We start from the raw sequence: 27,599 nt of genomic DNA, 5'->3' as shown, positions 1-27,599 counted from the left end.
GAAGTGGAGCAGCTTTCTGAGGTATTTATAGCTAGAGAATGCATTTGGAAGGATTACCATAACTTTCTGACTGAAGTTTTACTTGTGGAAAAATTAATACTGAATATTTTTACCAAAATCAAGATTTCAGGAGAAATGACAACATAATCTTGAATTTCACAGGCTTTTTCCTTTTTTTTTTTTTTTTTGGAGAGAACATGAAATTCATGCTGAAAGGAGAGAGATAAGGGAAAAGGGACACATTTTGATCATAACATTAAACTTTGTTTTTCAGTGCCTGTGCTCTCAACACAGTGTGGTGAAGCTATCACAATATTTCCACAGCATCATTTTTTTTTGTTTGTTTTGGGGACTTTCCAATAAATGTTGAATGTACATTTGGTGTTGCTGTCCTTTTTGTTCTTTGTATTACAGAAGTGCAGTACTTAGCAGTCTAGTAGTAAGTATAGTGTACAGTTTATCAGAGGATCCCCAGTTGTAAGTCTTTGACAGGACTTGCCTGTGTTACCCGTTGGCCTTAGCTGTTACAGCATGTCCCACTGGTAGGAATAGGATGTGACACAGGCATTTTGTCATCAAAAAGTCTCGGTAGGAAACTAAAAGGAGTTCATACCACATACATCTAGCAATTAGCTCATCTCCAGGGAGTGACAGAAAAGAAAGACACATAGTGTCTGTAGGTTGACAAGGAACCTGGGAACATATTTTATTTAGTAAGTAAAAAAGAAGATTTGGAAACGGTTTACAGCAGGTACCAAAGGTGGTGGCATAAGGGCATGGTAATATGTTCTATCTCCACTGCATACATCACCAGCTGAGGTGCTTTCTTTAGGTGGAGTTTTCCTTGTCTGCCTGTTTATTTATTACACAGCATATGCAAAATCAGTAATTCGCCAATTATTAACCTATCTTAACCTAGCTTATCACATTTTGAAAGAAATTCATGCAGGTGTGCAGCAGTTACTGAAATATTCCCTGCAGAATTGCTCAGATCTTAGAAGTGTACACCAGTATGGGGGACACTGGAAGAGCTCCGTTCTCAGTAAATCTTGGAATAGGTTGATATATTGGCTAGAGTGGGTTATAGCAGAGTAAACATCTGCAGTGGAAAGTGATGGAGGCACATGTATGTCTGTGGACTGTTGGTCACTGACATATCACACTGATGTGCCAGCTAAGGCTGCCATTTGAACAGTGGTTGGACTCAAATGTTGTAGTAATACTGTTTTAATAATCCAGTGTCCTCTGTTCTGCATTTGCAAAAACCCTTTGCTAAATTCTTAGAACTTGGCATAGTGAGATTCACTGGCTTTTTTTTGGCTCTAGGAGAAGCATGTCTGTCACAAGGACTGTGTTGTTACTAAAAGTGACGTGTCTCTTCTGAGGAATGCAGCTGTTGAAAAACAGGCCATAGGGAGGGTGTGTGGCTTTTTTTGTTGTTGTTCTGTGTTCTTACATCTATCTATCTATCTATCTATCTATCTATCTATCTATCTATCTATCTGTGAAATGAGACATTCAGAAAAACATTTCTCTCCAAATGTGAGACAAACCTTTAGGTTGCAAGGAACTGAAAAATTACTGTGAAAAAGAAATGTACTGACAATTTTTCACTCTGCATGTTATGTACAATGAAAGTGTCCTTTCTGGGGTGTGTTTAAAGAATAGAATGCATCAGATTGAGAAATGTCAATAGAGGACCATTCAGAGAGTTTACAAATATACTCTCATCTGTGTAGATCAATGCCTGTCCTGTCTGCTGGGAGCCCACCTGGGAGATGGGGGTTCTCTGTGCTGATGGTTTGCATCAGGACCCTCACAGGAGATGGAGCTGAACTACGACCAAGTCACTGGTCACCTAATGGTGCATGGCTGATGTTCTGTGTCCTGTGTCATGGGGTGACTAGGTGTCTAGGTGACTAGACAGAAGGACTTCATCAAGGGAAGGCAGGGGGTGGCACATAGGACCTTTGTGATCAGAGCAATGTCCACATACACTTTGTGAGGAACATAGCATAGCTAAAAATTAGTTTTCCCTTTAATTGTTTTATTTTGTATGCTTTTAATTCCAGAAACTGAAATTGCTTTGTCCATGGATTTATAAATATTTAACACACATTTTTAATGAATAAGAAATTGAATTTAAGGGTCAGTAGCAGATTCAGTTACTTTTTCAGGTACTTGTTTAATTATTTCTCATTATATTTGTAAATGTAATTTTAAAATCTTTAAAAAGAAATTAATGTAGGCCATCAGAGAATCATCTCTAATAGATAACATTCATGATTGTTTTTTACTTCTATTATACCATTAGACCAGGATCTCAAGAGTTTTTGATGAGTACCAAAGTCTTGCAAGGAAAAGAGATTTCCCAAGGTCATACAGTAATTTTATGGAAGGTTCAGGAATAGAAGACAGCTCCATGCTTTATCTGATCTAATCAAATAGTTTTCCAGATGGAAGAATTTTTTCCTCAATAGTGTCTCCATCTTTTGTATGTTTCCTACAAGAGGCATTATACTTAAAAGACCATCCTGTGGAATAAAGATTTGGAAAAAAGGATACTGGGAGCGACCCTTGATTCTTTGAATAGATTGCCCTAATACATGCTTTTCACTATTTAATTCATTTATAAAGTAGTGATGTTCAAAGTAAGGCTATTACTGAAACTAACTGATTTTATTCATTAAAATATCAACAAAGCAGTGATGCTGATGCAAATGGTGAAATAAAATCCAAAGGTCTCAGATAAAATCATTACCATCACTCTGATGTCGGCTATTTGAAAGAATGCAGCATATAAATTACTTGACAAATTTATATTTCTAAAGAGAAGGTTTGAAGTAAAGCCTAGTTATTCTTCACTATGTATTTTAGATTGCAGTATTTGTGAAGGATTCCAGACATTCACCTGTCAGGCAGTAAGCCCAGTCCCAAAGTTAGGAGTAAGACGCCATTATTTTACTATGCACACTTGTGTAGTTGCTTTTATGTGAGCATTCAGAAAGGGAAAAGGATGAAATAGTAGGTCTGAAAAATTAAAGATAAATTTAAAAGTTAGCCAGGCTCCTCTATCCTATTAACACCCATCTCATCACTGACAGAAGCCTGGTTTGGCTCTTGAAGGTAAAATTGTGTCTCCTGAAATGCCTGCAAGACATTATTACACCTTTAGTTCTCAGGTCCATAAACCATTACTCTGGGTGCTCATAAATATGCATTTCCTTTGCACTTTTAAATAAGCTGCTATTGCTGTCATTCACTTTTAGTTAATACCTGTCAGGTGGTGTTTCTGTTGAAGGAAAGAAGTTCAAATTACAGGCGAACTGAAGATATGTAGTTCTTAGGCATGCTAAAATTATGAGTGAGTTGGAGAGATTATTCCTCACAAGTAATTTTTAGGATCCCAAGGGATAATGGTGATGTGTACAAGAGATGTTCCCTTCTTGGCTAATTCCATTAAAAGCTTCTGACTTCTGCATTGCTGGAGTGCGACTCCAAAAATCTGCTTTTCTATCTTACATAATCACTTTCACAGTATCCTGTAACATCCACCTCTGCTACGACTGTCAGTGCATTGACTTCTGGAGTGACAGTGATATGTAGGTCTGACGAAGCATCCTTTGCAATGTGCTTCATTGAAGTGAGAACTGCAAATGCTGTCAGTATTACTGGAAGCCTTTTACTTAGGCAGAATTAATGAATTGCAACTTGTATTTTGGGATGGCCTGGTTATATACAGCTGGTCCACAATGATATGACTTACTAGTAAGAAATTACTGCATCTTGGCAGACAGCATTCTATTTTCAATTCTGAGAAAAGCATTATACACTGGATCAGAAGTTAAGGCATTCAGGATCACAGTTGTGCCATTCTTATGGTGCCTGACTTCTTGCAGGTCTCCTCACTCGGATATTTTCTTCCTTTGGCTTTCCAAATGTGGTTGTGATTATTCATAGGATATCCTCCTCAGCTCTTGCAGGCCTTCTGCTCCTAGGTGAATAACATGAATCCCACACTTGAACTAAATCCATAAATTTAGTCTGTTCCCTACAGGTTCTAGCTCCAGTCCAGGCTTTGTTTGGTTCAGACCTGGAAGGCTTTTCTTTAGCAAGTCGTGACCAGTGGTGACTTAACGTAAATTTGGCAGCAAAGTTTCGGGTTAATGTTAAAAGGGATTTCAGCTCAACAAAGCAGGTGCTACAGAGAAGTGACCCCAGCTTCTCCTGAGCTGTACTGTCTCTGGGGCTCTGTCCCTGGTTCATCATGTGACTTTGTTGATGTTCTTTGTTTACTGCAAGGCTTTGTTTGTTTTTTGTAAAATCAGATATATGCTTTAATACTGTTCAAATAGTACCAACCTATTGTGTGTGAGAACAGAAAACTGAAGCTGATAGAAACAGATGTGATATGGTATTTGTGGTGAAAGTCCTGTACTATGTTTCATATGGTCTCATCTGGTGCCCAAGTTGCTTAGGTTTTCTGTGCCACCTCCAAGGCCTCTCTGTTTCTGTTGGGGAAGAAGCAGCTGTGGGTGACAGGTTGTGTCATTCCCTTCCTGGACTAATTGTCACCATCCCTCCTTTAAGCAAAGCCCCGCAGCAGAAAGGTTGGTGAGGTATTGTTGGGAATGTCTGTGGCTCCTTGGAGGGTGCTTGTGAAGTAGCATTAGACATCGGAGAATGGATGACTTCAGATTCATGTGCTGCCACAGTGCCACTGTGTCATCCCCCAGGGACTGGTCCCAGTCAACTAATAAGGTTGAATGTGTCAGGTAGTGTGATGTGAATTACAGCAGAAAGACAGACATCCTCCTCTCCTGAAACAGCAGTGACTCTTTATCCAGAAGGTTTAAAAGTGTTGCTACAGTACTTGGTGATATTATGGTGCTTATAGAGCAGCCATTTTTGGGAATGAGTTAGTGGTGTGGTCTGGCAGTAGCATGATACCAGAGTAATTAGGAATAAATTTCAAGTTACTGATATTGAATACATTTTTCTGGCAGTGGTTGGTTTGGTCCTGCTTAATGCCAGAGAGGTGGTCTGGAAGAATTTCTTGATAGCTCAGATGGGCTAGGGCTGCTGAACAGATTTTCTTCAGTGAGGGAAGAAGGAAGGTGGCATCCTTTTGACCAGGATCCTTTTGATCCTAGTGCTAGAATCATATACATGTGTGTTGAATTTTTTCCTAAAAACATAACGCAGTGGGTATCTGACTTCTCCTGTGATTTTAGTTGCTCCTGTTCTGTTCAAGGTCAAAAGACAATAATTAATGTAAGACAATGGGAGACATTTCTGGCTATGTATAAGAAGAGCAGAGAAGATATTTTGTGGAACATCTGTTATATGGATATGCTTTATTGTGGGCAACTGAATGCGATGGCCTGGTCATCAGTCTCTATATTTTCCTTTGTTGTCTTTAAGTGCTCTCAGTGGAGAACTATTAGTATTTTCCTACCTTCCTGCCTAAGCACAGGCCAGCGTTTATTGGAGCTAACCTCTGGTAATTATAAAGCCAACATCACAATAACAAACAAACAGATGGAATATATAATATTCATAAATTATTGAATTCAGCTTCCTCATCCTTCACAGTAAGCTCTTCAGGATAGGGACAGTTTCTTGTAAGGACCCACAGTCCAACAAGGAGATAAGCAATAGCCAATGTGTTTTGTCAAATCAGTTCAATTTTCTTCTCTGACAGAGTAGCAAACTTTCCATTGATGGGGAAGAGGAAGAGGTGCCATTCACCTTGACCTTGTCAATGTATTCTGGTAAACAAACTTGAGATGTATGAATAGGAAGGTACTGCAAGATGGGTACCCAACTGATATGAAAGCTGTTCTCAGTAGTTACTAGTGAATACACAGTATCCTGTCCTGGAGCCAGTATTTCAATTGCCAGTGGGATGATGAATTTAGTCTGCAAATTATACCAGTATGAGAGGCAAATGCAAATTAAATTTGAGAAATCAGTGAAATGGCTTGGAAAAATAGAATATAATCCACTAGAAAAAGGACAGGTTTCTTAACTGTGGTGTAAATATTCAACCTATAAACTGAATAAGTGTAAGAAATGCTTATGCCATAATCTTCGAGAAAGGATTTCTAACAGTGAGTAGAGTCACAGGCAGACTGATTGAATGTCTAAGAAAAATATGTACATAAAAGATACCAATAAGATCTGTTTCCACATTTTGGGGGGGATATATCACATTTCCTCTATTTGCAGCCAACCCTTAATAAAATCAGTGTAAGCCAAATTGCAGCTGGGTGCAGCCTGAGTCTGAGGCAGAAAGACTCTGTGTTGTGTGTGTCTCTGTTACCACACCTATGCTGCCTTTTTCACACCTCTTAACATCAAAGAAATAGTATGATAGTTTCTGTTGCCCAAAAATCATCTCATCAAATGCTTGATAAAAATATGGCTTTTAATTGCATTAATAGTGAATACTTCACAGAATCATAGAATGCTTTGTGTTGGAAGGGACCTCATCTTGTTCCAGCCCCTGCCATGGGCAGGGACACCTCTCAGCAGATGAGGTTACTTAGTGCTCAATCCAACCTGACCTTAAACACTTCCAGGAATGGGGCATCCACAGCTTCTCTGGGCAACCTGTTCCGGTGTCTCACCACCCTCACAGTAGAGACATTTTTTTCTAATATTTAATCTAAACCTACTCTCTCTCAGTTTGGAGCCATTCTCTCTTGTTGTCTTACTACGTGCTCTTGTAAATATTCTCTCTCTGCAGTAGTCATTTTGGTTTGGTTTTTTTCATTTTCAGAATTTATACTAAAATAAGGTTGTTTATATGAAAGTGTAACTGCGAGCAGTTGTTCCATAGCAAAGTAGTAAAAGTGTACTCAAAACAACATGCACATACAAATAATATATGTATGTATTTTGTAGGTGGAGAAGAAAAACGAAACACCCACTCAGTGATCTGTTTCAAATGAATTGTGTTAATTTATTTTTAAGAAAGGTATTTAAGGTTTTCACAGTTGTCTGTTTGAGTAGGAAATGTTAACGAGATTGTTGGAAAGGTTAATTGGGGAGCTGCCGTTGTGTGGCTCCTTTTACATGGAGCCACTACTTTTTAATGGCTATAGGCATGCACCTGTTGGACTTAAGCAAGCACAAGATTGCAACAGATAGTTTAGCACTGAAAGGCATGAAAAAGGACTGCCTATCAAATAGTACTAGTAAGCATCAATATTTTTAGTGCTGTTATTCAGATCTTTTATTATAGTCTTGCAGTTGAGTATATTGTACAGGTATTGAAAAAAATTACCTGAATAATTAGCTGATTTAAAGTATTGCTGATACTTTTTGTTCTGTACATTATTGATAACTGGTTTCCTGAATTTATTTTCTTTAATACTTTTATAGATTTTTTAAAATATTCCTTAAAAGAAGAATCTTGTTAAAATCAAAGTAAGTGGAATACAAATTTTAAATGTAAACCTTTTTTTAATGAAATGCTGCTTTTCATGGCAACTGATAGAAAATTCTGAGGGATTTTCTGCTTCCAGTCAGAATATTATATTTAACAAATATTACCAGACTTCTGGTTTGGAATCAGGGAAAGATGGCAATAATTAAATGTGTATATATTTGACGTACTTAAGAATGCATTATATTTTGGGGTTTTTAAATCTCGCATGCAGCATAAAATGAAGTTATTCACCCTTCATTCTTCATCCTTCTTGTTGGCTTAAAGCTGAAATATAGTTGCTTGAAAATTAATTTACCCCTCATGAATGACTGGCTGGATTATCTTTGTAGCATTAAATGTCAACCCTGAGCTCAGAGCACATTGTGTCTACGGTAAAAAGTTGTCCCTGAGCACTTAATGTTGTGTTAAATGATGATGTGTCCTTTGCAAATGTATTATTAGTGTCAAGCTGTTCCGTCTCTCAAGATTGAAAAATGGTCAGTGATTTGAGCTGCCATTAAACCTGAATGAAATAGAGAGGCCGTGGGGGGTTTTCATGCCTTTTGTGAGTACAGACACACTCTTGTGTAGGTATAAGACATGTAAAAATCTTACTGTTAACCTAAGACTCCAAAAACTCCCTCTGGAATCACAGCAATTAAAAATAAGAAAATCTCACTTCTGCTTCTCAGGAAGAGAATAGTCATTGAATTTATCTGTGTGACGCTAATAACACAAAACCCAATAATAAACACTTGAGAGCTTGATCTAGTTTCCAAAGATGTGAGCTAGGGCTGTGTTGCCAATTCTCAGACATAGGTTATAAAACCGTTGCTGATGTGTGGTTTACCAACCGACTTTTACTGAAGTTAGGCCTGAAATTCATATGGAATTTTGTTTTTCTGAGGTTCCTCAAAATCCTAAATAAATAGTTACTTCCAGAATGAAGCAGGCATGTTGAAGATGTGGTGTGTGAGAGTAGAATTTCACAGAGTTTCACTGGGTTGAAGTTCTGTTATTCAGTGAATATACAATGACTGGTTTAAAATTTCTCAAAGATCACAGAATTAAATACTTGTTATTGCACCTTAGGAGGCAGGTGAGTAGGTACTTCTTTGTTTTTTGATGTTGTTACAAATCACTTTAGAAAACACTTCTTTCCCCATGCCAGACACCTAACTTGCTGGTGTTTAGAAAGGCACTTAAAGAAAAGTTGTACTACTATGTATGAGATTATAGAGCTCAGTTTTGGAGTCCCAGGGCATGTAAGAAAATAAATGTTTGTCTTCCCTCCTACTAAAAAACAAACTACTCTAAAGTTTGATAGAAAATTGCTGATAGTGCAAACTGATTTGAAGCTTTTAGTCCATTTACTAGCTGTTTACAGACCCTACTGAATTCCTTTGGTGCACTTTAGTTCCATTGCAAGGTATTTCATTAAGGTATTTCAGGCAATATGATTTTATGGCTAAATTCTCCCTCAGTTGTCAGCCATTTAGCTGGTTCCACAGAAGTGGTTCCCTTATGGTTGAAAAAGGCAAGTGCCATGCTCATCCACAAGAAAACAAGGAGAATGTGGACATACTGGAGTAAGTCCAGTGAAGGGTCAGGATGTCCATCTGGAGCACAGGATGTACAAGAGGAGGCTGAGAGAGCTGTCTTTTCAGCTTTAAGAAGAGAAAGCTCAGCTGAGATGTTACTGCCATGTACAAATACTTAATAGGAGGCTACTGGCATGGTGAAGCCTAACTTTTCTCAAAGGTGCACAATGGTAGGAACAGCAAGTTAGAACATGAAAATTCTCAGTAGGTAGGTGAAAAATATTTTTACCAGAGGGATGTTCAAATATTGGGAAGGGTTTCTCAGGGAGGTTGTGGAATCTCTACCTTTGGAAATACTCCAAACTTAACTGGATAAGCTCAGCTATACTAGTTCCCTTGCTTTTCAGGTTGAATACAGTTTAAAAATTGGCTCTGTTCTGAGCAGAAGACCCCCAGAAATGTCTTCTAACCTAACCTGTACCCCAAGACTGTAGCTTAAAGCAGAACCATAGCTGGTATACAGGAGCTGTTCTGAAGAAGCAGTGTGCATCTTCAGTGCAGTGGCTCTGTAGCACAGGCACAGCTAACTGGCTTGGGAGCCACCATGTCACAGCTGAGCAGGGATGGAATTCAGACTGTGGTTTTCAGTGCAATTTACAGTCCCTTCATGGCTCTATGATTTTCTCTCTATAGTACTAGTAATACTCAAGATAATTACTTCAAAGGTAATTTGACCATGCCTGCAAATGTCTTGAATCAAGATAAAGTCATGTAGGGACTGATACTTCTTCACCACTTGTCCCTTAGAGCTATTTCCTTGGTTCATATTTATTCTGCTTAACCTTAGAGTTGAAGCCAGTGCTTCAACTGACTTGGGTTCTGAACATTTCTAGTTTTTGTTGACAGTAAAACAGGCAGCACCAGGGAGTACTTTAGTCTATGCTAGACTGCTGTCACTCACTCTTTGGTGAAATCTGTCTATGAGAAGTAAAGAGAGACCTAAACTAGCAATCACCTAAAACTGAAATCAGGTTTAATGGGTGTGACCTTCTGTGTCTTTCATATAAGGAGGTTGTGGAGGGACAGCATGACTGAACCTTCCTCCATCTTGGGCCTTTGTCCCTGCCAGCGAGATCTAATTCTCCCTACCCCTGTTACTGCAGGGAAGAGGACGGGATGCTTGAAGTCAGACTGTGGAAACCCTGAAAAGACCAGAGGTCCATTTTCCTGTTCTATGTTTGTTCTGTGGGGTTTTGTGAAGAGTTCCTGGAACCTTCACTAATTCATATCAATAATCATAATAAACAAATTGATTTCAGCTTAACTGGGTGTGTGATTTCACACTTGCAGTTTGTCAGTAAATCTTTCCACAATCTGTCTCTAGTTTCTAATTAGCTATGTATATATTTTAGTTTCATTTTCAGTATCAGTTACAGTAAGGTACTTTAGTTAAACTACTACTGGTAACTAAAATTTACCCTCTAGTTGTAGTTTTATTGCACCTTAAACAGTACTTTAACATGTGAAATGGATTGCTAATGTATGGAAAATGTCTTACTAATGTTTTGAGTATGGATATAATACCAGTACAGAAAGATTCAGGACAGCAGTTTGCTGGTTGTTACAAATTACAGTGAAAGTGTTGAAAGGAATTTTAAATCTGTAGTGTTGATTAAAAAATTTTACTATCTGTCAGGTTTTTTGGCATGCTGTAAATAACTCATCTTTAAATTATTTGTCTGAGTAATTAAATTTAGATTGCACATTTCTCATTTCAAATATTTTGACTCTTATCTATTTGGTTTTCCATTGTGGCTTAATTGGTGTGGTCTATATAAACGGACAATAAATTTATATACCTTTGTTATAAAGATCAGTTAGTGAATAGAACTTGGTATTCATCCCAGACAGAATTATGATTGAATGTATTTGCAAGATTAAAGCACTGAATTTACTTCTTTCTAATTAAAGGCAATTAAAGATTTGCAGACACAAATAAAAGACAATGAATTGAGGAATAAGTGTAGAAGCAAGTCCATTTGCAGGTGAAAAGAAGTGCCTTTGAAGCAGAACCAGCTGTATTTTCATTGAAAGAATAACAGTTTAGGAAGCTTTTCTGCATGTGCTTGCTTGATAGCATAATGTACTCATAAGCAGCTTACGCAGTACAGTATTCAGAAAATAGCAGTGCATTAATTTTTAAAGTAGCAAATGCAGGCGAAGAGCAATGCTGCCACATGATGATAATGAAGGTGGATATTGTAAAGTCTGCTGAGAGAAAAGAAAGCAGGGAGCTCCTGAAATGTGAACATTTATAAAACAATAACTAGATATTCATATGATAATAAGCTTGGACAGCAGCATCAACAAAGGCCAAAGATGCAGTCCTGTTTCTGCTTAAGCCTGATGAATTGAAAAGCAGAGAGGCAGTTTTTAGTCTGTTATTCAATTCCAGTAATGAGCTATTGTTAGAATGAAAGAGTAAATATCTAGAAGGGTTGGAAATACAATTATTTTTCTCATGAAGTTATTCTGTAGATTTTTTCAGGTTGTGTCTTAAACAGCAACATCTTTAAACACAATCGTAAATGTAGTCAGTTTTCTGAAATACAGTGTTCATCAACATGCTGCATTCTCAGTTACATGTATAAAGGAGCTTGGTATGCATGCAGAAGTACAGTGTTGTGCATACTACCTGGCAGTGTCGCAGTATTTCTGTAGACTAAAAAAAATTAACCCAGAACTTAATGAACTTGTCTAGCTCATACATATTATTTAGTTAAGTTTTGCATTTATCATCATGTCATTGGAGGTTTTAATTAAAAAGAATACTGAATATACAAGATCAGTTCATCTCTAATATGTTATTAAAATTATTGAATAGAAGATGTATGAGATCTCAATTTCCTTTGTAAGCAGAGTTAAATAAAAAAAATCTTGCAAAATTTATAGATATTTATTCCTAGTTACATGAAGAAAAACTCATGTTGCATATTGTATGAATCCCTAATACCCACTCTGAAGGATCCACCCTTTGTCATTTTTCACAATATAGCTGTTTTAGTAGCTAAAAAGCTCCCTGTATGTCACCCTTATGGTCACCCTTTTCTAATCCTACATCTAGTAAAATAATCTTTGGAGGGACTGTCAGGAAGTAGAGAGCTGTAGTCAGTATAAATAGTTTAGTCTTGTCATGGAGTACTTCTTTGGCCTTAAAAATGGAAAGGAAATGATGGACCTGAAAAAGGAAAGAAGTGGTACATTTGTTCAAAAATAAATAAATAAATTGGGGTAGTTATAAAAAAAAAAATAAGGAAAACTGGCACTAAAGTTTAGAGTTTGAGAGAAGAGCTGACAAATGGTAACAATAATGACTAGTCAAAGAGGTAAGGATTTTGTTTAAGCAATACGAAAAGTAAGATTTAGTCTGGACATCTTCCAGTTCTTTTTGGCTTCTTCTTGCCTTTATATATTCCATCAGGAGAACTTGGTGTCTCAGATAGGCATTGGATAAAGCAGACAAATGGGGCTTTGTCTGATGAGTCTGTCACAACTGGCTTTGATGATCACTTCTTGAGAAGAAGAAATAGCTTAAACTGATGACTCTGACAGATAAATGTACAAGACGGCTTGCAGGACAAGGGAGATAAAACTAGAAGACATTGAGAGTGTGAATATACTTATCCCAACTGGTTGAATTTGCAAGCCCAAAAGAAGGGAGGCTGCAGGGAGCCTGTATTATTTTTTTCTGCTTGTTTTCCAGGTGGTAATGATTAGTATTCATGTGGCAGGAGCTTTGCATTTCATTGTTCTTTATAGTCCTGTAGTTCAGATGTCTTTCCCAAGGCCTCAGAAAGTTCACATGTTTTAAGAGTCTTCTAGTACAATTTCTGAATCTGGTTTTCATTACAAAGAAGTCCACAGATGCCCTTTTTAAACTTTTGCACTTGGTGGACTCAGACTGTTTCCCTACCATATTTTCTTCCTTTTGGCTATTACGTTTAGCAAGGAGAGTGGTAAATTAATGGCAGGTGCATGGATTTGGAGAACTACCAGCTCTAGAGTCATCATTGAAATAGCCTGTTTGTTATAGGAGAGTAAGTGATTCATATCAGACTTCATATAAATCTGGAAATACTCTCTAGATAAGTAGAATCCAGTCTTAGCTGTTGCCATGATACTGGAATAAGGAGCAGCAGGGTGCCTGAAACCAAGGGAAAGAGTACCAATAAGCTTTCTCATTTGGATGAATAAACATGGTCCTGCCCATAGATGTATTTCACAGACTGGGTCTTCTGTGCAGTATTTTCCCCTGCTTGTGTCACCTTCACACTTGAGCTGTGGAGAAGAGGAGGGAGAATGGGCAATGGGAGGAAAGGGAGGTAGGTTTTACTAGCTCACTTGTGTCCCATTCCTAAAGGACCTTACCAAGCTTTCTAGTTTTCATTATCTAATGCTGTTGCATCACTGGAAGGGAAATCTCTGACCGTCTTGTTTCATTTACCCCTGATGGAAGAGCAGCAAACCTGAATTATGAGAAATGAGATTGAAATTAGTGCTTGTCAGTTATATAGTTCCAAACTAAGATATTTTTCATGCTTAAAACATTTCAGATTGATACATTTCTATAGTTTGTTCACAAGTAAGTAAGAACAGCTGCATGACTTATGAAAGTTGGCTCCCAACAAACAAACAAAAAAATTCAAGGCTAGGGTGTGTCTATGCCAAATTTCAGCCTGGAGTGTATTTTTATGAGTAATAAACTTCTGCCATTTGTAATGGAAATTCTGAAAGAACTTTTAACTATTTCATGGCAAAAGTATGAGTGCAGGACTTTAGGGAGCAGAAACACATTCTCTCTCTGGCTGGCTTAATCTCATGACTTAGCCATTTTTGTGGTTTCTGCAATTCTTTCCTTAAATGTTCTAAAAACTTACTGTGCTCCTGATGCATCCTATTATCAGATATTACTGACTTCTGAAAAATAATGCTGCAGTGGTCCTGTCCTGCTTAAAAGATGTATTGGCTAGATGAATATATTGGAGCATCTGACATAAATCATCTTTCTGTCATCCTTTCTTTACTCTATCCTCTAAGTTTCCTTGGCTATATGCTGCCTTTTTTTTTTTTTTGTTCCTAATACATATGGTTTCAGTTATTTTTCCATTTGTCATTGAGTATTTTAAGTTATTTCAAGTCTTTTATGAATAGTATCTGACCAAAGAATAATATGGAGACCTTCACAATATATAATCCATAGGACTGAGGAGAGATTATATAATGAAAGCAAATTTGTAATCAACATTCACAGTATGCTACACAGATGATCTTTGTATTGAGTACGAGCAGGGTGATACAAACAGTAGATGAAGTCAGAAGTGTGTTTCCATGAATCCAGTATATCACTGGAGAAGACATTCATGTTTCAGAATTTCATCACTACACTATAATATCCCAGTTTTGAAGGTGGCCATAAAATGAGAAGTTTGCATTATTGATTATGAATGTAAAATCACATCTGCTTGGACAAATGGGATTTTTGTATACAAAACCACTGGACAAAGTTATAGAGGAAAGGTTAAATTAATTGACTGTAGCAGTAATGAAAGCTAATGTACAAATAGGTAAACTTAGTGATCTGAAAAAGGCCAGACACTCTGCTTTACACATTAAAGCTTGGCTTTGGAATTAGGCATAAAAAAAAAAAAAGATATGTATGCATTAGGAGTGAAAAAATGAAAAGGACTTTTTAAAAAAACCAAAGCAGTTGTACTGAGGCTCTATCCCTTGGAGCACTTTCTTCACAGATTCCTCTTTTTCTTCTCCTTTTGTGACTGTATCTGTACCTTGACACCTGTTAACTTAAATAAGGTATGGTTAATAGTTCATAATACAATACTGCCTTTCAGACAGCAGAAATATCCCTGAGGGATACCGAGTGTTTTATGCTTTGTTATTTAGTTGAGATAAATGATTTATACCATTTCTACCATTTTTGAATAATTACATGTCCTCCTCTGAACTCAGTTCATCCGGACTCACAGTAGTCAAGCCCTGGACTGCCCTCTGTGACTGCAAGAGGTAGTCCCTGTAACTTGTAGAAAGTTCTAGAAGATTTTGTGTAATGTGTTTCTACAAGCAGATGGTGTCAAGCAATGGTGTTATTAGTGTTTACTTAGACTGATCTCCATATCTCTGAGTTCTGATGCCTGCAAATAATGTTCCAGTTCAGAATTATAAATGTTTACATTCACCAGAATGTCTTGTATTGCACATTTATGTATATGCATTAGAGATGACTAACCAAGAAAAATTCTAATGAAAACTTTTGATTTCAATGAGAGGGAAAAACATCATCCACCCTTAATCTATGTATTTGCTGGCTGATTCCTATGGAGCAATTTATTAAACATTGTTCCAGTGGATATGTATCCATAGTTGTATTTTGATGTCACTGTGGAGTAACAGGTTCTACACTGATTTGTTGGATCTTGTGCTATCACTGTTTGTGTTAAGGATGGTTGTTTCACAGATTGAGTCCCTGTGTTACAGAGTAGCTGTTGTTTAAAATGCTGGAGTGTGGGATGTTTTTAATGTGTTAAACCTGACTTTTCAACTGAAATAAATGCTCACTTTCTTTATGTTCTTTTTGCTGCGTTTTCATTAAATATGCTTTTTTCTCTAGGGAAACAAGATTATAAGAAAACCAGGCCTATGTTAAGAGCTACAAGATTAAAAGCAGAGGCCAAGAAAACTGCACTAGGCGTAAAGGTAGAGACCTCTTTGATAGCTCAAACCACCTTTGTTTGTTTCTTTTCCCCATAGATGTACTGTGTGAATATTGACTTCTGAGAGATATTGTTTATGACACTTCAAAATCTAAGTAGAATGCTAGAATCTAAAATATTTATGATGAATTGCTTTTACTTAACCCTAAAATGACTTTAATATTTGAAGTGCTGAAAGATTTTACATAGTCTATGTCCTTGTTATGATGCATGTGTACTTTAAGGTTTAAAGTACTGTGCTTAGAAAATTGATGGTTTTGGGGAGCCTGTCTACACACAGAACAAGTTCTTTAACTATTTCATACAGTTAGACAAATTACAATAAACATCTCCAGAGTTCTTCTTCTGATCCTATACCAGTAGTAATTTGAAGACTGGGTTTAAGTATTGTTAATTCTCAGCATTATTGTCTCAGTCTGTATCCTTGTATACTGCCTCTGACTTGGAAAAAGAAGGCTTAGCTAACAGCAAAACATATGGAAAGGTACTAAACTTTATTTTGAAAATGTACCCTTTTCAGGCAGGTATGAAGTATAGCAATTACTTTTGATCACAGCTGTGAATATAAGCAAGGAGGGCAATTAGAAATATTTTCTGTTATCTACTACCCAGTGTGTCATCAAAATGGGATCTATCTGAACACACATTATTTATGTTGCCTCCAGTATTTTTTTTCCTCAAACTTATTTTTTTAGTCTAACTGATACACTGTTAACTTAGCAGCAGGAGTAAAACCTGAGATAAATAAAAAAGTGGATCCATTACTTGGATATTCTAGTGAAAGAAACTTCAGAAATGTTAAAAGGAGAACATTTTCTTGTTTCTGGCAGATGAGAAATCAATTTTTTCAAGTTATAGCTTATAGCAAATGCCAAGGTATTACTACCAAGCTGTAACAGCTGTTAGGCTGCCAGATGATGTATTTGGTTGTCTTCCAGAATTTGCTATTATAATCACGAAACAGTGCTTTCTTTTTGCTCCTGATTGCTGATCTCGATCAAGCATTACCATGCGATGCAGTATGTTTTCACAACATAATCTCCTCAGTTAGTGCTGTGTGTCAGGTTTTAATGAGAAAAAGTAGATTGCCTTTTTTGTTTAAAGGATAGATTATTAACCTTTTGAATTCCTTTTTCTTCCTTATTAAATTTTCCTTTTTCTTTTCATTTTTCTTTCAATGACGTGACCTTTTAAAAGTGATGTTCTACTTGGAGACTTAGTGTACAGCCTAATTCTTTTAAAATGTACAAGTTTTTTGCATGTCTTTCACAAGTGAGAAGAGTATGAGATTTGGTCCTTCAAAACCTGTTTCATTTCCTTATTTTCTTAAGTAATTCTTTCCTAAAAATGAGGGTGAATGGGAAAGCATATGTGTAATCATATATGTAATGAAGAACTGAGTATTAGTGAATAAAGGACATCTGCCATCAAGGTGCACACGTGCTCTCCAGGTCATGAGGGTGTGTTCCTGGGGTTCTGCTGGTTGCACTGTGTGATGTCTCAGGTTTGCAATTCTGCCTCTGCCTTAAAAAAAAAAATCTTTAAAATATTTTCTTCTGGCTGTAATATTTTTTTGTGCTTCTGAACCTTAAAAAAAACAAACTGGATCATCCCCAAGTAGATCACAGTAATTTGTTTTGCTTCCAAATTGCTGAGAAAAGCTGACAGAGCTGAAGCAAAAAGGAAGGTAAGTTGGGCACCTTTCCCTTTGGGGATTTGCTTGTAGGGGAAGGAAAGCAGGGCTTTTGACTACATCTTTCTCACTGAGCCTGCTTAATGCCAACAACCTCAGGCTTACTAAATGTTACAATGCTTCTACCAGAACATGGGCAATTTCTGTAGAATAAACTCTGCACTTCTGCTGACAGACCCTGCAGTGCACAGCATGGAAGCGAGACGTATTTAATGTCTTGGGGTAAAGGTGCACCTCTTCCCATCTTGCGGTGACAGCTCTTCACCCTGCTCAATCCCTCCAGCAGCAGAGCTTCACCATGGACAGCAGATGCTCCTGGAGTGTCTGCAGGGAAATCACCTTCCTTACCCCCGGAGAGGCTGCTTAGTTGTGAAGCCCCATAACCTATATCACTCTCTTCAGGCACAGCATGTTTTGTTCAGTCCAGTGTTAAGATCCTCCAGCTGTCCAAGTGCCACCTTTTTTTACGTTCATCCTCCACACCTATCCTAAATACTCCATTGTTTTCTGGATAATTTTTGAAATAATTCTTAACAGCGTCTGTTTGGTGTGACAGCAACTGGCAGGACAGAAGAGAACACAATTTGTTCTTCAGATCCCTTGATCAGTTGTCCCAAGGCCCTGAGGTCCCTCTTGATCATCCATAGTCTTGCTGGGACTTTGTCTGTGTCCACCTGGAAAACCAGTGGGCAATAGTCAGTGGGCCATGCCAAGCTGGGAAGTTTCTTGGTGATTTCCCTTACATGTCCTTACAGGAAGGCAACACACCTCCATATGGGCTGGGTCCAGTTGGCATATTGGGCCCTCCATTCCTCTCAAAAGGGAGTCACCAATGACTACTACCCTCCTTTTTTTCTTAATTGAGGAGGTTTTGATCTGGGGGGTAGGTTGCCCTGCCCTACACAACCCCTCCAACCTGGATGGATCTTCATTCACATTCTCATCTCCCTGGTCATCAAATTCCAGGGCCTCATATCTATTGTTGAAGGGCACCTGGAGAGGTGAGGTAGGTAGGTCAGGAGGGAGTTTGCCTGCCACACCAAGCAGAAACCCAATTCCACTCCTCTCTGTCTCTTAAGAGCTCCTCCTTATCCCTGTGATGAGTGATTGTAATAAGCAACATGATTCACCTTCCAAAGGTTGGGATTTTAGTCTTTTTTATTATGTAGGCCCTTATTCTGTGCTGTAGCAGCTGATTGACTTCAATCTGTGTTGAGAGGAAAAAAAAAAGAGATAAAACTACAATGCTGTAATCAGTAGGCAGTTTAAATATAAATAAATAATAAATAAAAATAAAAGTCCAAAGTTCTTGTAAATGTTTGAGAAGAAACCAGACACATACGTGTATTTGGAATGTATTTTATTTGTTTATATACATAGCTATTCAGTACATGATGCAGTATGCAGCATTACAAAATAAACCTTTTATTATAAAAAGCTAAGTTAAAGTCAATAAAAATATTGTAGAGAAAGAATAAATGTAAAAGTATAAACTCTCTGGGAAAGGGGAATATTTTTGTAGTTCTGTGAAGTACACAATAAGCTAACACACTAAGCACCATACAGCCTCTTAAAACAATAGGCTTTTTAATGTCATTGGTAACTCTAGGGTTGCTTTGCATTAGTGTCCTGAAGAACTTAAATGTCTTGCTATAAACTAAGACTTAGTGTAGAATTTAGGGTGGAAAAAAAGATAACTAGAAAATAATGAAGGGATTTTAGTCCTTAATTTCTACGAGGATAATGAAATTCAAATGTTGTGTATTTCACCATGAGAGCTGACAACATTAGCTTAAAAAAAGGCCCTATAAATGACATAAAACTTTTCAGAACCAATCCCCTGGAGATTCTTCAATTTTCATCGCTGGCATACTAATTAGCTTGTCTTGTCAAACTTTGATTGCCTTGTCATTTTAATGCAAGGTTTAAAGTAACAAAGTTTCTTTCAGTCACTGGCATTTAGTACTTTTTAATTTCCCCAATGAGGGATTTTTATCTGTGTTGATAATGTCAGAGAAGCAGCTGAGCACTAATAACTATCAAAAGTTAGTTCAAGCAGGGTGACCATGCTCGTGTTTGGTGTGTCATATTTGCTCTTTAAACATGTTTAAAGATTAAATATTTTAGCAGAGCTATTGTACTGGCTCTGTTTGTATATGTGACACTAATGTAGACAGTGCCAAAATACATTGTGTCTCTTGGAAAAGCAGGACCCCTGTCTTAAGAAACGACTCCAAGAGAAAGCAGTATGCTGTTTGTCTCCTGGTGTTTGGATAAGACAAAATTCTTTGTAGCAGTACCAAAAAGGGAGCCTCTGAACTTTCTTTGGGTCGTTTTGTTGTCCAGCTGCTCCTCCTTACGAAGTAGAGCAGGAAGGCCTTTCTACCACTGGTGCTGGCTCTGCTCTCAGTGGATGAGGAAGATGTGCCAGCAGGAGGGTGACAAGCAGAAAATGGTTTGAGAAGTGTGGAAGCTTTGCCCCCAGATAGCTGGAGTTTGGTATGCAGAGACCGAAAGTAATGGGAGTTCTTGGGGAGAGATTTTTTTCACAGGCTGCAAGAACAAATCAGTGGTCTGTGGGACAAGTGATGAAGTTTTCTGTGTTCTTGAAAGGTAGGCAAAAATCTTAAAAGTAGTATTTGCAAAGTACTTGCAAAGACATAACTGACTGCAGAATATCAATCCGTAGAGAATTAGCAACATAGTACATCAATTCAGCTAAGGAAAAAATGTTTCCTAGACAAAGTGAGAGCTTACTGTCTGTCATTCTTTTGCATATCTGCTTAATCTGTTGTGTAATTAGCTACCTCACTATGGAGAGTTTATCTCATCTGGAACAAGTTAGATACAGATACAGATAAAAAGACATTCCTAGTGTATTTTGGCAAGGGGTATTCTCCGATTTCATGCTGTTCATAATCTGCTAAATTAGTCAACTATATTTGCCAAGATACAGTTTCATAGCTTTGCAGAAATTAAGGCCACAAGAGACTATTAGATTATTTGATCTGCACTTCTATATGTTACAGATCATAAAATTTCATCCAAAGACTTTCTGCAAAGTCCAAGCACTTTCTAATGACCAAAATACTGGGTCTTCAAACAACTTACGTGTCTCACAAAGTGCAGAGCAGCTTAATGTGCCACCAGTGAATAAAGTGTGATGTTCCCAGTTATCCCAGTGGTCAGGCTTTGACCCCTGACCTTGAAATGAAAGGGAGGAGAAACAACACATACAAAGTAAAGAACAAAATCAGACCCTTGACTGACCTGAACACGTGTATTGTAATCATGGTGGTTTGAGGTGTGAAGAAGATGCACCAAGTAAAATCTTAGGAGGATTTTCTGAACCAGCTTGGAGCAGTAGCTCATCTTTCTCAAGCCTTCTTATGTCTCTACTTAGGACAAATCTGTAACCCTTCAAAGAATAATCAACAACAGCAAAACCTCAAGTCCCAGAAATGAAATCAATACAATTGGAGGAAAATTTCTACATCAGGAAACTTTTTATGCTATATAAAAAAGTCTGAGCAGTTAAACATAGGATGCTATTACTTTTAGTAACCTGATACTTCAGGGGTTCAGAATATAACATTGACTGTGGAAGTAATCTGAGTTTTCCTATGGCCCTGAAGGAGAGGAACAGCTAGGAGAGCTGAGTTTGCTGACTCCAAGGCTGGCAGCCAGGTCCTTCTTTTCACACAAGCCCGAGTTGAAGTATTCTTCACAATTGCTAAATAAAATTGTACTTTTTGGAGAGAGATCAGTTGATAAAAGACTCACAGCTATGGAAGTCCGTATTTTCCCGAAGAATGTTCAATCATTCTTGCTCCTAGAAAATGGCATCTTAGTTCAAGGCTGAACTTACCTAAATGGAGCTGGGCCTTGAAAGTTTCTTGTAAACAGGATAGAAGGACCTCACACTATGAAATGCTTTACTCAAATAAGGTGTATATAATTATATGCTGTAACCAAACTACCTCTCATTCTTCTCTATGATAAAATAAATACTGGTCATCTCCCTGCTGGAAATTCCTCCACCTTTGTACATCCAGAAATCACGCTGATGGAGTAGCTACTCATGAAATCCAGAGACCTTCTTAGAATCATAGTTTTTCAAGGCAGAGTACTGCACTTTATAAGTACTGTCTTCATCTTTGATACCTGTATATATTATTTTGCATTTAGCTGTATTAAAATGAATCCTGTTGCTTTGTAGGCATATAGCCGAGTGTTTTTGATGACTCTCTAATAGTACCTTGTTCTCATTATTTGAGATAACAATGATCTCTGTTCCACCTGAAGAAGATCTCTCTTCCACCTACAGTAAAAAATTAGAACTGAAAAAGTGTGGATAAAAGTTCATAAATTACTTTTGCTGCCTTCTGTTAGCTGTAGAATGTCCTGCATTAAGGAAGTAAACATTTATTTTTAAATATGGTTTAGTTAAAACTCTAAAAAATGGGCGCAGTGAATATCCACCTTAAGCGTTTAGTTAAAAACTATATGAGATAAAAAGATTTTCAAGTTAATATATATTTATTTTTACAGGTGTCCTTGGTCAGCTTGATTTTCTTTCCGTCTCTTTTCAGAAAGAGCTAGGAATAGTTTAGCATTTCAAAGAGAGCAATTTGTGGTACTCTTTCACTTAGTTTTAAGCAGGTTTCAGGTAAAAAAGGTGTGATTCTCTTTGAAGGACAATTAAAAAACATGTAAAATCGCCCTGAAATTTCCTGGAAGAATTATATTTCTCTATATGTGTAGGGTATGATGCTGCCATACACAGTGTCCAGATTTGTGTTATCATAGCTTACATTTTTTCCTCACCCCATCTTCTGATCAATCTTGTTTAGATCCCAGCTCTGCCACTTGCTCCATCAGGGTGAATTTGAGGACATAATCCAAGTATTTTGGCATGAGGGACATAAAACTGACAAAAAATGATAGGAGAATTAAATCTACATTATGCTGTAATGGTATGCATTTCCTTTATGAAAAGTTTCTGTAAAACTTAAACTGAAATTGGTAGGGTTCTACATATGTTATTGTAAATGTAAGAGAATAAAATAGAAAATTCTGTTCCTTTTTAAAGGCTTCTTTGACTGTACTTTGGGATTTGAGAGGAGGGATGTTGTTTCCTAGTGTTCTGTACCATGATATAAAAGAAAAGAGAAAAAAAACCCTCTGATCATTTTATTTCTATAGGACTTTTTCTATATTCTTTAATTATTCATGGTGAAATCCTTTGCGTAAATGGATTTTTCAGAAGATGACGGGGATGATCCATAAAGTGCAAGAGAAAGGGAGCTATATATGCCAAGCGGGGAGTATTTTAGCATTTCATTTCTATGCATGACTTAAAATACAAATAGCAAAGCCTGAAAAGTATAAAACAAAATGACAATATATATCTGTTGTTGCAAATACAGTATAGTGGTGTAGGATCTCATTTGCTATTTACCTTGCAAACTTTATGTTTATAAAAGTTCATAAACTGGATGCAATTCTTAAGAGACTGCATATCCCTAGCTGAGAGCCAGATGTACTTTGTTAGGCCATTTATTTTAGATTTTTGTTACTCTGCCTTTTTCAGTAACTCAAAATTAAGATTCTTGCATAATTCTCCAACCTGGGGGTTTCATTAAGATTTTTCATTCCCAGGAATAATAAATACTGATCCAGCCACCCAGTTCCCAATGGCTGTGCAAGGAAAATAGTATTGTTATCACAGTGTTACTCATTGTGAAACTAAGGCAGAGGAACTGAAGAACTGCTGCTCTCCAGCAGTTACTGGCCAGCCTGAGAATAAAACTCAGGATTTTCCCAATTCCACTTCCTTTGAAATAAATCTTTAATGCAGGTTCCTCAAAAGTTTGCTGCTGCTACCACAGCATTTTGTAAGGGAGACTGGGGAGAAGGGAGGGGAAAGGTAAAGCTATTGTAAAGCAGAAAGCGTGGGAAGTGTGGCATCCAAACAAGGGAAAAACTTTTTAATACTGGAATGAATTTGCTCTCTGTGTCAAGTGTGAATGGTTCCTGCATTGTACGGTTTTGTTGTCCACTCTCCTGAGCAGATGGAGCCTGCAGTTGTATGTCACTTGTTTATTACATCCTCTTAAGATTAGTAGCTGTGTGGCCAGATGGGTCTGGGAGCACAGCTGTGGATACAAGGAAATAAATGAAACCTGTCTGATGCTGCCATGCCCTTTTGTGAGATACTGACGTGTTGCAACTGCAACAAAGCAAAAATCACTTTCCTTTAATATATTAGTGAATTAGATGTACTTTTTTTTAAAATCAAATCATTTGAATCAGGAGGATGAAGTTCAGAGGATGGTACAATTCTAAGAGGAAAATGTAGCTGAAATCTGTAGCCAACAGCCTCAGCAAATTTGCAGGAGCAATTTTAATGTGGTAAAACAAATTTAAAGTACATCTCAATCATCCATATAAAATATAAAGCAAAGGTTTCTATAGAATAAAGAATATGCTCCTATAGAACATATGCCAACTAGGCAGTAGTATTTCAAAATTTATTAGATGGCATATGTTGAATTATTGATCCAACATTCTGATAAACTATATAATGCATTCATGTAAATGCAAATGAAATGCTGTTCCAAAGAAGAATGCCAGATTATGGGCTAAAAAATGAAATGCACAGTTTTAACTCCTTCATGTCAGTGGACACACAATGCTGGTACAAAGCCACCACCAATGTAGAGATGCTGGGTAGGATTAATCCCACAGTGCACACCAGAGATACCATCGGCACTCCCTTCTAGTCTAAGGGAAGAAATGGTGATTTTTGGGAAGAATTCACCTGGCTTGTCTTAAAGGACACAATGAATCTTAGACCAAAGAGGGCCAGATTCTGTCCTTGGACAGTAAATGGTGTCTTGTCTTGGTTCAGTGTAGGCATCTCCTTTCAGTCCCACTGACAGAGTAGGTTTGATGTGACATCTTCTGTACCAATTCATATCAGTTGTCATAAAATCACGGAACTTTTTTTCTTCTCATTTTAAATGTACTTTGGGATTGTTCCGATGTAGTTGTTTTATAGCTTAACATGAAGCTGAGAATTGGAGGGGAAGTTTGGCTTCTTTCTTTAGAGGGAGAGTGAGGTTTGGACTGTACTAATGTTTGGAGCATCTTGAGTGCACACTCTTAAAAATACATTGTGATGGTCAGGAGTGAAGCAGTAGATGTTAGCTGTAGAGTCACACTTTCTGTGAGCTGAAGGGACAGAAGGAATTTTCTCAAGTTTCATCTTTCATTGTCTAGCAAAACAAGAGTCAACACTATAGGAAGTGTGCTGTGCCTTACAGAAAAATAAAAACTTTAAAATGTGAAATACTGTGTCTTTGAAAGAAATATAAAGGAAAGAAATATAGGAAAGAAAATAAAGAGGATGATCATAAAATAATTTATTATATTTTTACAGAGTCCAGCCTTAAGATGATAGGCAGCCACTTAATGAGTATGTGTAGTACAAAAACATTTTTCTGCTTCTGAAAGCTGCTATAAATCATGTATACTTTGGAAGTCTCTTTTATGTTAATTAAGGAAGATGCAGCAAGTTGCAATATTTTATGGGAAGAGAGGCAAGTGCAAATTGTTGTGCTTTTTGCCTTATTGCAGAGCGGAAGAAAGAAAAGTTTGATCCAATTCTGAAGGAGTTTGTAGTTCCATATTGTACTGCATGCCAGGAGGTTGGGAGGTAGAGGTAGCAATTTTCATTGACTTCCACCATACTGTGTTTGCTTCATTAAAAAATTACAAATTTGTTGGCAAAAAGCAGTAACATATTGCTAGAAAACATCAAAATTCACAGTGTAAATTCATAACTTAAATTTGTGTTCAAAACTGTGGTTTGTGAATTCTGTCTTTTCCTTTAAAAAAGAAGGAATAGGATAATAAGATATAAAGCTCCTATTTCTAGGTCAGACTAAAGATTTTTAAGCTAAATAGCCTCTTTCTGATGGTACAGCAGACTCACCAAAATCTTCATTAAGTGAATGGATTCATGGTAACCACAGTAGAGAAATCATTAAAACATCAATGCCTGATGCAATTTTATATGTGTGATGTTATTTTGATGTGCATTATAGAAGGCAAGTAATATTTAGTCATGATTAATCTGAAAATATGGTACTATTTCTAACAGGTTTTTGTTTTCTTTTGTTTCTACAGGAAGTTGCCCTTGTCCTTGCAGCTATACTGGTATTTTTGTTGGCTTTCTATGCTTTTTTTTATCTTAATGTTTCCAATGAAGTTGACCTTGATCTGGATCCAGATGAAAACTAGCAGATGTAATGAATCTATCATCAAGATTTCTTCAGCTTCAACAAGACTACATAGGAGCACACAGTCCCCTTTACTGTAAGACAGTAAACAATACCATTTCTTGCAGTCCGAATTCATAAGAACGTTTTGCAACACGTTGGTCACATTCCAGGTCTCCAAAATAAGAACACTTATGCCTGGCCAAGTGTTTTTTTTTAACACCAAAGCCAGGAGCAACAGTACAATAGATGAAGTTTATTGTTTACATTATTTTTTTCTCAGGCAGAGAACTTTGATGTCAAAAGACAGGTGCTACTATTATCATGGGTATTGATGCTGACTTCACAGGAGGAGTGTCTGCCTTGGCCAAATTTAGGAATCAGAGCTTCCTAATAACCAAATTAGCTTCCTTTTCCTTTCCCAAAAGAAAGCAGAAATACCAAATAAGAAGTATTTTCTTCATTTGTGTTTAAAATATATCAAAAACACCTCATCCTTTCTCTCCCTTTTAATCTTTCTTGTGCATGCATGCACATGCGTGAAGATGGAAGAAATTGTAGGAAAAAAATACCTTCTTACAAGCAGTCTGTCACCTTCTATATGGACTTAATTTTCTGTCATTCCAGATTCTGTGTGCCCATGTATCTGCAGTAATCTTTTTCATTCTTTTGCCAACTGTTCAGCACACATGTGTTCTGTTAGAAATGGCACCTGGATGACAGAAGCTCTAACATTCACATATGCTTCTGAAACACAGTTCTTTGCCTCCTGTGCTGTCTGAACTAGTGTAAATAGAAAGTTTAGTCGATGTTGGTTTTAATTAGTGTATTGGTCTACTATTAATATAAAGTCAAAATTGTATTTTAATTATGCTCTTCCTGATTCTTTTGGTATCAACTTGCTCTACCTGCTAGGGGCATGTTGTATAAAAACACTTCTTTCCAGCTATACAGTCATTTTAATCATCAAACTAATGTGAGAGATTGTAAGTAATAAGAAAACACTTTTTTTTCCAGTGTACTAATAATTGGTAACTCTTGGCTCCATTACATCCTCCAGTTCTTGCAAATTACCTTTCAAATTAGGCACTGTAGATAGCATTTTTGTTCCTTTTGATAGCCAGAAGCCACTTGAAGAATTTGGTGTGTCAGAGCAGCTGCAGGGAGCTTTAAAATTCTGGCTTTATCCTGTTCTGCTTTGAGTTTGGTATATAACTCAGCTTGTGGATGTAAAGACTCCGTTTTGATCCTCTTAAAAATATGGTCAGTCCTTCTCTGAGTTTGATATCAAGAAACACGTAGAGCCCTTGGTGCTGAATGTGGCAAGGAATTTAGGCTGACTGACTTCCAGAAAAGTTTTCATAATACTGGAGTTAGTGAACTAGCTTGACTTTGCCTTTGGTATCAGCTTCAGAGCTGAATGTTAGGTTTAATTGCAGCTGAGATATTTACTGTCGTGTTCCTTAGATACCTAAGATTTCTTATAGCGATTTTGAAGACAAAGGAATACAAATCGCAGCAAATATTATAATGGAAAATATATTTCTTTTAAATTGACACAGTACCATTATCAGCACTTAAGAAACTTGGATCAATACAGTTAATTTTTAAAACATACAGTAACTATGACCATATACATTATGAGTCTCTAAGGATCCACTTCATATGTGTCATCGTCTTCATTCACTTTATGCAATGCAAAACAGCGCCTCTAGAAATTCAGAGTACAACAGTCTTCCAAAAAATATATGAAAGAGAAACATATATATGCAAATATATCTCATTTTCTAATTATGACTGTTACAAAATCCTAACATTTATGCATGCATATGACTTATAGTCCAGTGCTAGTCGCAC

At 37.1% G+C, this 27,599-nt stretch overlaps 1 protein-coding gene across 4 annotated transcripts in view; it reads left to right on the top strand.

The window, feature by feature from the left end:
• Positions 1-27,355, top strand: part of TRIQK (triple QxxK/R motif containing) — a 57,321-nt gene extending 29,966 nt beyond the window's left edge. For all 4 annotated transcript variants that reach the window (XM_039549143.1, XM_039549142.1, XM_010404985.4 and 1 more), the window contains 2 exons: positions 15,662-15,747; positions 25,651-27,355. In XM_039549143.1, coding sequence (XP_039405077.1) covers positions 15,662-15,747; positions 25,651-25,764 — 200 coding nt within the window. In that variant the 3' untranslated portion in view covers positions 25,765-27,355. The remainder of the gene's footprint in view (positions 1-15,661; positions 15,748-25,650) is intronic.
• Positions 27,356-27,599: the final 244 nt, after the last annotated feature.

This window comes from Corvus cornix, chromosome 2 (genome assembly GCF_000738735.6).
Source record: "Corvus cornix cornix isolate S_Up_H32 chromosome 2, ASM73873v5, whole genome shotgun sequence".
Lineage (NCBI taxonomy): Eukaryota > Metazoa > Chordata > Aves > Passeriformes > Corvidae > Corvus > Corvus cornix.
The sequence above is the reverse complement of the archived record's forward strand: the minus strand, read 5'-3'. Positions and strand labels throughout refer to the sequence as shown.